General features: G+C 45.6%; 2 protein-coding genes across 11 annotated transcripts in view; one reads left to right on the top strand and one right to left on the bottom strand.

Moving 5' to 3' along the window:
• LOC119432654 (putative sodium-dependent multivitamin transporter) overlaps window positions 1-13,224 on the top strand; it is a 103,077-nt gene that overhangs the window by 38,731 nt on the left and 51,122 nt on the right. For 5 of the 10 annotated variants that reach the window (XR_007464314.1, XR_007464316.1, XM_049658765.1 and 2 more), the window contains exons 6-12: window positions 2,113-2,270; window positions 6,224-6,364; window positions 7,509-7,638; window positions 8,699-8,787; window positions 9,646-9,755; window positions 11,265-11,332; window positions 12,315-12,401. The exons of 1 other annotated variant lie outside the window; for it this stretch is intronic. Coding sequence is in view for 3 of the 9 variants with exons in the window: in XM_049658765.1 (XP_049514722.1) it covers window positions 2,113-2,270; window positions 6,224-6,364; window positions 7,509-7,638; window positions 8,699-8,787; window positions 9,646-9,755; window positions 11,265-11,332; window positions 12,315-12,401 (783 nt within the window). In the remaining 6 variants the exon portion in view is untranslated. The remainder of the gene's footprint in view (window positions 1-2,112; window positions 2,271-6,223; window positions 6,365-7,508; window positions 7,639-8,698; window positions 8,788-9,645; window positions 9,756-11,264; window positions 11,333-12,314; window positions 12,402-13,224) is intronic. 4 more of the 10 variants (XR_007464315.1, XR_007464320.1, XR_007464317.1 and 1 more) reach the window with 4 other exon arrangements.
• The window catches only part of LOC119434103 (lysosomal protective protein-like), a 248,103-nt gene that overhangs the window by 221,746 nt on the left and 13,133 nt on the right, over window positions 1-13,224 (bottom strand). The window lies entirely within an intron of this gene.

Below are 13,224 nucleotides of genomic sequence, written 5' to 3'. Positions count from 1 at the left end.
CAGCCTGTGCCGCCGACTCTCTCTGGGCTCTCGCCCGCCTCTCCCATAACAGTGTCGACAGCGGCGTTTCGCAGTTCCGTCACGTAGCCAGCGTTCTGACAGCGGTTGTGTGCGGTCACACAAACAACGCGCACAACTGTTGTCGACGGCGGCGGCGTTTTGCCCGCGTTCGCACCGAACGTTGGTGACGTGTTGATGAAGAACGTGCCAACCTTTGCCGCACACCCTATGGTGGTGTACTCTGGCGACCATAAGGTCACGTTCCCCGTGGTTACTAAATAAACGAAAACCGCCAGATCATATATATTTGTCATTCTTTATTCGTTCAAATAACCAATTACAGCATCACATCCTACTACTCGTAATTGTAAGTACATCATTCCACCATAGTACAGCTTCGCTGGTCTTCCATATCCACCCCAGTGGAAGGGCTGACAGTTTTTTTTATTTTTTTATCATATCTACTTACTGGAATAACCGGCGGCAACGCCCATGCACCGATAATTACGCATTAAAGCCGCATTGCTTCCCTGCATGCAGGATTTTAAAATAAGATTCGGTGCATCTTTCGAAATATTGTCTAGCGGCTTGGTATCACCGTGAAGTATTTGTAGTTCACATTAACAGTCTTGGAAAAGTTAGAGAAGAACCTTGTGCTACTGTTGTTGCTGAAACAAAAAAAAAGCCCCCCATGGGACGAAAGCTGAACTGTTTCATAGTGACACTGGGTGAGTGACTCGTATTTATGGTTCTTATTGGTTTGCTTAAGACGAGTGCGTTGCGTTGAAAGCTTGCGCATGTTTTCATCACAAGGGTGCTGCCGATGGCGCTTTCTTATTATTGCGATAGCAATTATATGGACACTCAAAAGCAGATTTCTGCCGTCGGCGTCGCCGTCGCCGTCGCCGTCGCCGTGAGGTTCCGTATGACGTCATTTGGAGAAGAAATCGTCGCCGCGCGCCGAACGCTGTATGTGCGAGTGAAAGGGCGCGAGGGACGCGCGCTTTCACGGGGAGTGAACGCACGGCGGAGAACAAACGCGCGTTCTGTGCCGTGCTCCCTTAAGGGCTGCAGAAGTAGGCGTCTCTTTCCTCCTTTACAATCACCATATATGTAGAGCAAACGCGCCTTCTTCTGACGCACGAAAGGCCGTGGTGGGGGGGGGGGGGGGGGGGGGGACGTTTAGCTGCGGCACCAAGTACCTATTTATATCAGAGGCTCCGGCAACAGTCACCAACGCCGCACGCATTTTGTGCGAACGTGGGCAAAACGCCGACGGCGTCGACAACAGTTCTGCGTGTTGCCGGTGCTGCTGCATGTCCAAGTTTATACAGCTGATTAAGCTACTATCATTACTCCGTATAGCTCTCTACAAATTTGCTATCGCAATTGATGCTTCGCCTTTCAGGTGAAACTGCGACAACCTTTTTTTTATAGTTACCGTGTTCTGTTCAAGGTGTTGTAGACAATATAATCGTACGAATTGTAAACTTGTGCATCTAAGTGATAAGCTGTATCAGTTATGAACCCCCCCCCCCTTCATTAATATCATCAATATGCAATACCCTCGTATGAGGGCCTTTATGGGTATTCCTGAATAAATTGATCTCCAAAACACATTTCCTAGAGGTCATCGCTGATTTTATGCTTAGCAGCGCGTCTGTTCTTTCTTTAATATGGTAATTATTGCCGTTAAAAGGAGATGGCGACGGCAACGATCCCAGTAAACAAAGCGTTGAAGCAATATCCAGCGCTTCGCACCTTGCACTAATCGATTAGGATAATACGTTTTCTTCTTTCATCAGTATCGCGGCAGGGGCGCTAAGCTCCGATGTCTCTTGAATTCAAATATGCTGAATACTTGTGCAGCAATAGTTCATGAGATCAAAAACAGCATGCAAAAACGAATAAATATCATACATCAGTATATAATTAATGATAAAAACGACAGTATGCAAGAACACTCTTGCACGGTTCGTTGTGCGCACGTTAAAGAAGCCCAGGTGGTCAAAGTTAAACCAGAACCCTTCGCCACGGGGCCCCTCATAACCCAGTGTGCAGCGTCAGGGGGTTAAACAGCACTATTTATAAATAACTTAATTAATCCCGCAGGGAGGTCTCCGGAGTGTCGTGTGGGCCGACTGCATCCAGGGACTCATCATGACCGCCTCGCCACTCATCATCATCGGAAAGATAGTGTACGACTCTCTACACAGCGAGGTTCCAATGCGACCCCTGACAGACTTCAACAGCACCTTCTACTTCTGGGAGTAAGTTTTCTTTCTCTCAAGTTGTTTTGAAAGTTGAGCTTTCCATAGCGAACCCTCAGGGGACTTCTCTGACCTTAGCCGCTGGGTGCGCTTCTGCTGCTGCATCACCGAATAAATAACACATAGGACAGCACTAAGATTGTTGCAAGCAGATAAATGTATCGTATCTCGCTTACCGACTAGGGATCGATTAAACCTGGAAGATATGGGTAGCCATGCTGTCGGTCTCGGTTACTTAACTTTGGTGCAGTGAAACCCGGAACTGCGACTGCCGTTGGGACTGAGATCGAGACTGCTAGTCCACGGATTGTCGTGACTGCAGGCGTCATTTGGATGTTCGCGAGGTTGGCAGCATCTTCCGTTTACTTTGGCTCCGTTCAGACTTTGCCTTTTAGCGCGACGGCCCGAGGTTCGCAAGGCTGGGACGTCCAGAAAGATTCGCGAGGAACATACTGTCGGTCCAGCCGTCGGAGCAGCCGAAAACCGCCCTCGAAGCCGAAAACGAGCCTCGATTGTCCGTATAATTGCTATTGCGACAAAAATCATTTTCAAAGACAAATCACAACCCAAGGGAACCAACAGCCTCCTGGCGGTATTACACAGCCCGCGTATTTCGCAAGTGGCCTCTCCAATAAACTAGCATTCGATTCGTTCTTCGCCCGAACTTATTGGTGTTTCACCGCAGACGTAGAAAAAAAATTCGGCGCAGACACTTAAGGCTGCTCACGTGTGCGAATGCGGAAACAACTATAGGCCCTTTGGTGAAACTTTCAGCCAGCCAGATGGCTGCGACGTGACGTGTGCAATCACGCACGCACTAGGCACACCTTTAGTCAGCCAGACCCGCGGAAGCGTCGGGGAAGCTTGATCGTCTCGCTCCCCTGGAGGCCCGGGTTCGATTCCCACCAGGACCGAAATGTACCGAATTTTATTTTTCAAAGCAAACAATTTACTTCGTTTACAGGAATCTCCCCGAGAAATTTCACGTCAATCCGAGCACCTTGGCGCCATCGGCCATTTTTGGTACCATCACTCGGTCACGCCGCCGCCGACGACGACATCGCATTTTCGCGTTATGGGGCATGTAATGCTTTCTCATTAATAAAACGAAAACGAAGTGCTTCGTGCGCAGCAGTGCTACGCAGATGCAGCAACACATGGCGCGGCGGAACCTGCACAAGCATCAACCGTGCCACAGTTATGAAATACGTTGCTCCACTTCCGCGACCGCGTTACGATGGCGTGTTGCGCATTATGCGCCGTCTTCCTGCGAAGTCAACGCGATCGCATACGGCATAGAAAATTTAAAATCTGCGCGGCTTTGGCACGGATACGGCGAGATGTCCCGGAAACAGATGCCGTTTGTGTCACTTAGGAAACATTTCTAAAAACAAACAAAAACTAAGCAGAACTATTAGCACTTCAGCGACCGACGGGAGGCGCAGGAAAAAGCATAACGCAGAAGTAACAAAAAAAAAGAAAGGATACACAAGCAAAGTGAAACCACAACCACTGTTCCAAATAACGGAAACAGCTGTAACGTATACTTGCACATAATTGCGCATTGCGAATAATACAAACAATTAGAGGCAGCTGCGAAGCATGCACGATCCTTTTTCAGGGGTGTACGCATGCGCACACCTCCTCGTCTACTGCATGTGCACGGGCGGCGTTTGCTGGTGGCGTCCTGCTGCTGAGCGTGAGGTCGCGGGTTCTATACCCGGCCGCGGCCTCCGCATTTCTATTGGAGGTAAAATAAACACAAAATAAAAATTAAATTAAAAAACAATACGCTCGCAACGTGCCTTTGTTGTACGTTGAAAAACGCCCGATTGCCTAAATTAATCTGGAACACTGCGCTACAGCGTGTTTCAAAGCCCGCGTCATAGGACATTAACCCCATGCCGTTATTTGTTGTTTATTTTTTAGCTCATTTGTGACAGCATAAATGCGGAGGCGTTACGAAAATTTTAAGACAATCCGTGTAGTGAGTAAAAAAAAAGGTAAAATATTGCGGTTTTCCGCAAAAAAAAGAAATAATAACTACCGCCATCTCTAAGCTGTCAGTCGATGGCATTCCGATATTGACAAACAGGACGTGCACTGCTGCCGCAAAGAGATGCATAACATACAGAATGGAAAATCCGTACGATAACACAAAGGGCTTTGCCTTGCTACTGATACTCGAGCTGGTTGCCTATAAGCACAAAAGCATACCGGAGCAAATATTCGCAACAGAATGAGGCATGTGTGCGTGCTGCGGCGAACATCCGGAGACAACTCAGCAGATCCTCAAGGAATGTGAAGAGATTCACCCAGTGAGACCCGTAGGTAACGTGCACCTTCCAGAAGCGCTTGGATTCAAAGTGGATGGAAGCATCAACCAGTCAGCAGTTGAGATAAGCAAGATAAATGTAGAGTAGTGGTGAAAAGAAAAGGCAAGGAAGAGATTGATAGAAGCGGATCTGTTACAGGCATGGTAGCGGTACAAAGTAGAGAAGTTTTGAGGGGGAAAAAAAAGATTACGGAGATGTAGGCAAAATGTTAGACTGAAAAAACATGCATAGCATAACTGATTAGCCGAAGCCGGCTCGGTGAATATTTGTGACCACCCCGTTTCAAAGGGGATGTCAATAAATCGTCAACATCATCATACCTACACTTCCGAGTTTGTTCATTTCATGACGCTCCATTGGTGCTTACTAATACCAACACATCGCGTTGGGCTTGCTGGTTTTTCATTTTGCGAGCCATCGCTATAGCGAAAACGGGGCACCAAACGAAGACGACAGAACGCTGCGTTGAACCAGAACCTTCCAGTGCTGCCGTGGCTGAATTAACGACTGTAGCTTTATTCTGATATGCGTCCGAATAAGTATTGACAACGGTATCAAAGCAAAGCAGGAATGCCGCCGTGCCCTCAAAAAAACTTGATATCTTGCTCATCTACGCCAGCTGTACTAACCTGCATTGTTTGCATTTGCTTTACTTCGCCTTTTCGTGCTTTTTTTTTTTTTTGAAACTGCCATCAATACTTACTCAGACGAGTGCCAGAGTGAAGCTTCACGTGTTAGTTAAGCCACTCGCCGCGTTGTGTCGCTTTATTCTCAGTTCCGCTCCCCAGCGCTGCCCAGCGAAAACACTGTAGTTCCTAAATTTGTGAGTTCGTGTGTGCTTCTTTATAATGTTTCTTTGATCCTTATCGTAAGTTAAACCTGCAGTGGCATTTAAAGCAGTTCGCTCGGCTAACTTATCCAGTTATCATTCAGCGTTTCCTCACTCGTGCGCAATCTTTTTCGAAGATACTGGTTGACGTATGCGTTAAGAACGTACTCGTTGATGTATATACGACGCATACATTCAGATGAAAGCTTTGAGAAGACTGCATTGTAGTCAAGAACAATGGAAGCAATACTTCGCTGCCCAATCTGAATGGCGGCTGCGCAACCTGACGGGAGAGTCCTCTTCCACGCAAAAAAAAACGTAAACTTACGCTTTTTGTGCACTTAATTTAAGCTACTATGTGCGTGTGTGTTTGTGCGTGTGTGTGTGTGCGCGCGCGTGCGTGCGTGCGTGCGTGCGTGTGCGTGCGTGTGTGTGTGTGTGTGTGTGTGTGTGTGTGTGTGTGTGTGTGTGTGTGTGTGTGTGTGTGTGTGTGTGTGTGTGTGTGTGTGTGTGTGTGTGTGTGGTGTGTGTGTGTGTGTGTGTGTGTGTGTGTGTGTGTGTGTGTGTGTGTGTGTTTATAGACTCACACGTACCAGCGTTGAAGTAAAGGGATAACCCCTCTTTTTATTTTTGTCCGTGCTTTCTTTGTCCGCACGAGATGCTCCGAATGCGTTCCATTTCTTGGGCTCACATCTGACTCATTAGCAGTCACTGTGGAAGGTCTTCAAATGCCGGTCAGAAGTGCAACACGACCTACGTTTTGCTTTTGTTTTTTTCTCAATTTGCAGAACCAAATCTGACATCACGACCGACGAGACTGTGTGGGCCGCTGCAATCGGTGCTCTGCCCCTGCACCTCGTCAGGCTCGGCCTGGACCAAATGATTACGCAGCGCTTTCTGGCGGCAAAGTCGTTGCGTGACGCCAAAGCGTAAGTAGTACACATATTCAAGCGCCAGACCCAACTGTTTCTAGAGCATTCCTGAAATATTTACGGACGAACGGAAGCGAGCGCAATGACAGAACTCTTAGCAAGAACGCTGGCTTGAGTTCTAAAAGTTTTTACGCCCTTAAAGGAGCTCGTTTCCTTCCCGGCTGACACCCATACATTTATTTAGGGCTATAAAAATGTTACTCCACCCGAGAGCGAGCTCAACCCACACCTGCGATAAGGAAAACCGTCATCGAAAAGTGTGTATGAATTCTGACCAGCTGGTGGGCGCCAAAATATCAGACACGAGAGTTCGACAGTGATAGCTATAAAACAGCGATAGCTATTACTGATAGTGGCAGTGATAGCTTTTAAAGTCTATTTCGTGCAATTTTTGTAGTCTGCCTTAGTTTCCGTCATGTCTACTTGCCAGAATAAATTAACAAATTATAAAAAAAATTTTATTGTGTGATATTTAGAAGGTGTTAATTGTCGCATTTAATTGGCGCAAGCTGCTCCTTTTCGCATAGAGATATGGGAAAAAAAGAATTACCCTCACGCATTAAAACTAAAACTCGACATATAAAACTTAATTTATCCTCATCAATGATTAATTCTTACCCCTTAATTAAGGGTGATGGTGTTACCTACGCGGCAAACAAGCACCACTCATACACTCATAAGGGTGTTAAAATATTTAGTGTGCTATAGATGGCTGGACATGCTAGTTCGAAGAAGAAAGCGAAAGCAAAACAAGGACAAAAGAACAAGGGCCGAATCCACAAAGCTTTTATTTCGTGAATCTTCTTTGAGAATGGATGGTCACCGTCGCTGATAATAGGTCGAGCATCAGAAGGGTCTGACGTTTCCTCTTAGTAAAATTATATCGCAAGAGCTTTTTGTGGCTATGGGCCCCGAACCCGTAATAACAGAAACATTTTTAAGCTACAACCGTTTGCAAGAGTAAGTGTCAGCCAAAACTGGACACATGAGAGTTTAGAAAGTCTCGTTGGCTAAGGGGCTGTCTTGGCTAGGATGGGTGAAGGGAGCTTCAGAATTAGAGCTAGCGCAGTAACGTATGCGGTCTTCACTTCAGAAATGGCGCAACGTCATGCTGCTGTCTCGCGTTTTGTCTTTCTTTCAGAGTAGCATTCTGTTGCATCGGCATTCTGTCGTTCTTCTACGCTCTCAACGGTATAACGGCGCTGGCCATAATCTTCTGGTTCAGAGACTGCGACCCGGTCCTCGCGGGAGACATTCCACGCTACGATCAGGTAACTGAAGCAGCCATTGTGGGTTTTGCACTTGCCTACGGAAAAATTAAGTTATATTGAGCCAAGTTGTATACATGCGACAAAGAAAAAAAACTAAGAAAAAAACAAGAGGCCACGTAGCGGCATACTAAAAACCTAGTACATGATTGCGAGATGAGATGTGACGGGGAAAAAATTCAGGTATGACTCAACCTGTTCGCTTGTTGCAGTGACGCGTGGTAAGGCGATCGTGCTTAACACAACATGTAGCGTTCCTGGATATGTCAAATCAGTCGTGCGAAAATCCCTTTCATAACGTCCCTCTTTCTGAAAACGCGGTTAGACAATTTCGCGATCGTGTTTTGAAGTGGCCGCTGATATTCCAACATAGCAGTCACTTAATCAGGCCTATTGCTTAGTTTCCCTTTTATTTACTTTTAATGTTTAGATACACCGACTGTTTGCGCACTCTTCAGGGGACACTAAAGAGAAAAATGACTTAATCTGCATCAGTCAATTACCCTTCTTCAATATCAAGAACGCCGCTCTATACTATAAGACGCTTGATAAGCCAGAAAAAGCGCAATAACAATAGACAGGCGGCGACACCTCCGTGAAGTTCCCGCACAAGCTCACCGTGACGTCATAGATTTGGACAATGTCTTCTAGGGACCAGTTAATTCTTTAGCGGTAAATATCAACTACATTGTGTATTAAAGGAGCCAAAGATTTTACATGACTAGTTTCAGAACTTTTGCTGAGCCAACGCGGTCTAAATACGAAAAAAAAAAAATACTTTCAAATCTGTGACGTCATAGCGACGTGTGTACCTTGGACATTCAGCGCGGAATTAAAAAAAACTGAAACTTCGTTTCTCATCTAATATTCAGCCTATTATTTCGAAATTAACGACAACAGAGTTTTACAATAACGTTTTGTCCATCTAAATTGATTTGCTGTTCTGCTTTAGTGTTAATGCATGATGATGTTTCATACAAAAGACAGCTGTTGCTCTCAACGGAAATACGATGACGGCGTCCAGTATGAGAAATGGCTACGTGCGCGTTTCCTTCATTTGCAGATTGTACCTTACTACGTCAACAGAAGTGCGAGCGCACTGATTGGAATTAGGGGCCTCTTCCTGGCTGGTGTCATCAGTGCGTCCATAAGGTAATCAACTGTGACAGCGGCGACAGCGAGATCCTAGCACTATCCAGCTGTACAGTACCTATTCCAGCTGTACAACGCAATCCAGTACCCACGCGTTTGCACAGCTGTACTCATTATTCCGCTTGGTTAGCGCACAGTGCTGTCATGGACTCTTCGTTAATTAGCTAAGTGCACCACCAAATGTATTTAGGGGTCACACGAGGAAACACGACAAGTCGCGAAGGCAAATTAGCATGCGTCGACACACTCTAAGTTTACAAAATGGTGCCAGAGAGAGGACAAGCGTTATTCAGACTTCACCACATCAGCCAAAAACAAGTTAGGGGAAGCTTTCGTTATAACGAAGTCAACGAAGCAGAAAATTAACTTCGCTATTAGTGCTATTTCGTTAAAAGCTGAGAAGCAGTCAAAGTGCAATAGCAACGCGGCATCTCTATTCAAACAGGGCGCGAGCTCTGTAAAACGGGTTTTCGCCCAAAGACTGGTCAAGGACGTCAGTGAGCCCACTGACCGCCTCCGGTGACAGTCACGAGATCACCTTGTAGTAATTGGGTCACCTGCGAGGTGATCTGGTGCAGGTGAAATTGCGCTTCGGCCTGGAGAAACCATACTCGGGGATTCTGCGTCCAAAAGGGCGGCAGCTTCCGTTTCAATTCGGCACCCCCCCCCCCCCCCCTTTCTGAATTTCCCAAGTTACTTCTGAGAGAGGCAGACACTAATACATGGTCAAAAAGAAGCCGGATCCAGTTCCCTTTAACGCCAAGCGACAGACTTCTGACCATTTTAGCACAACTTTTAACGTTAAACTCCTGTTTCATAGCCTTTTTTTTTTCACGCCTTCTGTTTCCTTCTTTTCAGCACAATATCGTCTATCGTCAATTCCCATGCGGCCGTTCTGTACGTAGACATCGTGTCACCGTACATCAAGATACCCGAGGATCGATCGAGTCTTGTGATGGCAGCTCTGGGTAAGCCTGACATTTGGTATATGCACCTCTTGTATGACAGCCATCTAACAAAGGCACCAGAGAAAAATAACTTTATGCTAAAATGTTAGTTTTTCGGTGAACTTTGACACGTGTGAAACAGCTTGTCGAGATCTGTGGCAGGATTTGTAGAACTGGCTTGTGAGACATGGAAGCAGTTACCCGCGGGCCGACAGTTATAGAACTGCTGCCACAAGGGATACATTTAATTGGACTTCATGCAGCGACGTCTGCTCACCTAATTTCGTCACCATTGATAAAGTTTAGCTTGCTTAAACCTCTAGTATTAGATCGCACAGAAGCGTCTACGAAATCCGTAATCTAAACGTTAAGAGCCCTGCCCTGTACCTCGTATATGTGATCGACATTCAGCGCCTAACAAAGGAAGCTGGGCTAGTTGAAAATGGGACACATGAGAAATTTTCAGCGCTTAGGGAGAAAAAAAACAATTATAAGAAGAATATACAGGAGACAACCTGCGTACTTTGAAACAGTATTGTCCGTCTAGTTTCTCTAGTGGGCGTGTTTGGTAGCCCTATAGCAATTTTCCCAGCTTTCTGCCGTTCCAAGACAACCCACATTCTTGTCCTTTGTATTTTCTTTCTCCTTCCGAAGTGCTTATTTTTACACTAAACGCCTAGAATGACATTACTTTGTTTGAATTGCTTAACTCTTTCTGTCATAATGTTTTTAACCAAGTGATAATTTTACATCACATGCATTCGAACAGCAAATGTCAAGGGAACATAAAGAAAGAAGTAACACTGGAGTTTTTCGTAATGAATGGAAGTTTTTTTTTTTCTCATGACCTGCCAAAAACTCAGTGTAAACAGTGTGCGTATATTCAGACTTCATAATTCACAATCATAATGGTGTGAAAGATAGCCGCAGATTATTTGAAGGCCATTGTTACGCAACACAAGGCAGCACAAGCAGTTATGTCGCTGGTTGTTCACAATGTCGGATATTTCCTGCAAAACATTGATCCCTGCAGGAATTATTGGTAGAAGAAGTGGTTAAGAGGAGCCGAATTATTATAGCGCGCACAGCATACGTTCTTTATTTTGCCGCCTGTCTCATGAGGAATTGACGGACAGAAGGTATTTTAGACAGAACCGTAGAAACGTTTTTCCTATGTACGTGTTTTTTTTTAATTAAATTTTCCTTGCAACGTACCAAATACATGAACTTTTTGCAACTTCCTTCTTTTTTAATTTGGCAAATAAAAAAATCAATTTAGTATTTTCACCAATTGAATTTGAAAGGTTTGGAAACTCATTTTGATTTTCATGTGAAAATAATGAATGATTAAACCGTTCAACGTTCTCAGGATCGCTAGATCAATTAAAATGGGAAAGAGGGTGTAAAAGAACCCCAATAAATGAAGTATCCGAAGATATGACGTACAGAGAAACTAATGAAAGAATATTTCGCGTATCGATGGCTACATGATTTAAAGGAGAGCCTGAGGCAGTACATTTACTCCTACAGCGGCTGGAAGCGGTACCATTATGACCCTCACCGGACTACTGGTCCCTTACATCGGATCGGCTGCAAGGGTGAGTGAATATTAAGACTTATTTTCCTTGCCAGAACCGACCGCTTTGATGTCCTCATTACCTGTAAAATGTGGTCAAAACGTTCATACAGCTGCGCTTCGACAGTTCATTGCAGCAATCGTCAAAGTTGCCCATTTATCATTGCCCACATCTCAGGTCGACTGGGCGCTTTAATGGCATATTTGCGATATATATATATATATATATATATATATATATATATGTGTGTGTGTGTGTGTGTGTGTGTGTGTGTGTTTGTGTGTGTTAATTAAAAATTAAATTATGGGGTTTTACGTGCCAAAACCAGTTCTGATTATGAGGCACGCCGTAGTGGAGGACTCCGGAAATTTGGACCACCTGGGGTTCTTTAACGTGCACCTAAATCTAAGTACACGGGTGTTTTCGCATTTCGCCATATGTGTGTGTGTGTGTGTGTGTGTGTGTGTGTGTGTGTGTGTGTGTGTGTGTGTGTGTGTGTGTGTGTGTGTGTGTGTGTGTGTGTGTGTGTGTGTGTGTGTGTGTGCGTGCGTGCGTGCGTGCGTGCGTGCGTGCGTGCGTGCGTGCGTGCGTGCGTGCGTGCGTGCGTGCGTGCGTGCGTGCGTGCGTGTGTGTGTGTGTGTGTGGTGTGTGTGTGTGTGGGTGTGTGTGTGTGTGTGTGTGTGGGTGTGTGGTGTGTGTGTGGTGGTGTGTGTGTGTGTGTGTGTGGTGTGTGTGTGTGTGTGTGTGTGTGTGTGTGTGTGTGTGTGTGTGTGTGTGTGTGTGTGTGTGTGTGTGTGTGTGTGTGTGTGTGTGTGTGGTGTGTGTGTGTGTGTGTGTGGTGTGTGTGTGTGTGTGTGTGTGTGCGTGCGTGTGTGTGTGTGTGTGTGCGCACGCGCGTGTGAGTTTGCTACGGTGCATGCTTAACGAGCTTCCAGCTTGCTATTTATCGCCTACCAGTTTTGTTATGTTTTTCATTTGTGTTTGTTTTTGCCTTGCAACACAGTTCTTCATCGCACTATATGCCGCGGCGTCTGGACCATTCGCGGGAATAATCATCCTGGCCACCTGCTTCCCATGGGCGAACGCAAAGGTACGTCGTGACAAACGTCACCAGCAAGGCAAGAACGTTTTCGAAATATCTCCGATGATGGCCGCCTTAATGGAATCACACACTTTGCATTCCACATTTTCTTCTATTCTCATTATTCTATCTAATTATTTCTCACTCACCAGGCCGTGGCCGAATTCGCAAACCTTTAGTTTGTAATTAGTCTCTGGCATTCGCCAGCCGCCTTCTGTACTTCATGTTTTCTTTTTTTTTTTTTTTTTGACAGCAGGTACGGTTTTCCGCGGCTCACAACAAACAGAGGTGATTAACGTTTTGACGGGTTCCTGTTCTCGCTGAGCGAAACAGCAGTGGTGTTCATTTTACAAAATATACTGTAATAATATCGGAATTGTTACAGTGCAGTTAATAAACTTTACATGAAAAGGAAAAAGTGTCATCCACCCGAATGTGGCACGCAGTTCCAAAGGAAACCTACACGGGTTTTTCAGAAAAGAAGGCTACGCAGTTGAGGAATAAATCGTCCTGGAAATAACACGAAAGCAAGTGCCTTGCTATTTCAGGCTCGAGCTGGTTGCCTAAGGACAAAGACGTACCGGAGAAAATATTCGCAATATGATGAGGCATGTGTATGCTGCAGCAAATATCCCGAGACCACTCAGCACATCCTAATCGAATGCGAAGGGATTCAGCCAGCGAGACCAGTACGTAACGTACAACTTCCGGAAACGCTTTGCGTTTAACGTAGACGGAAGTATCATCCGGTCAGCAGTCGAGATAAGCAAGTGACGTTTAGAGTATTGGCAGAAAAAAAGCAGGGAAGAGACTGGTACGACCGGATCTATTA

The sequence above is a fragment of the Dermacentor silvarum genome, chromosome 11 (genome assembly GCF_013339745.2).
Source record: "Dermacentor silvarum isolate Dsil-2018 chromosome 11, BIME_Dsil_1.4, whole genome shotgun sequence".
In the NCBI taxonomy this organism is placed as follows: Eukaryota; Metazoa; Arthropoda; class Arachnida; order Ixodida; family Ixodidae; genus Dermacentor; species Dermacentor silvarum.
The sequence above is the reverse complement of the archived record's forward strand: the minus strand, read 5'-3'. Positions and strand labels throughout refer to the sequence as shown.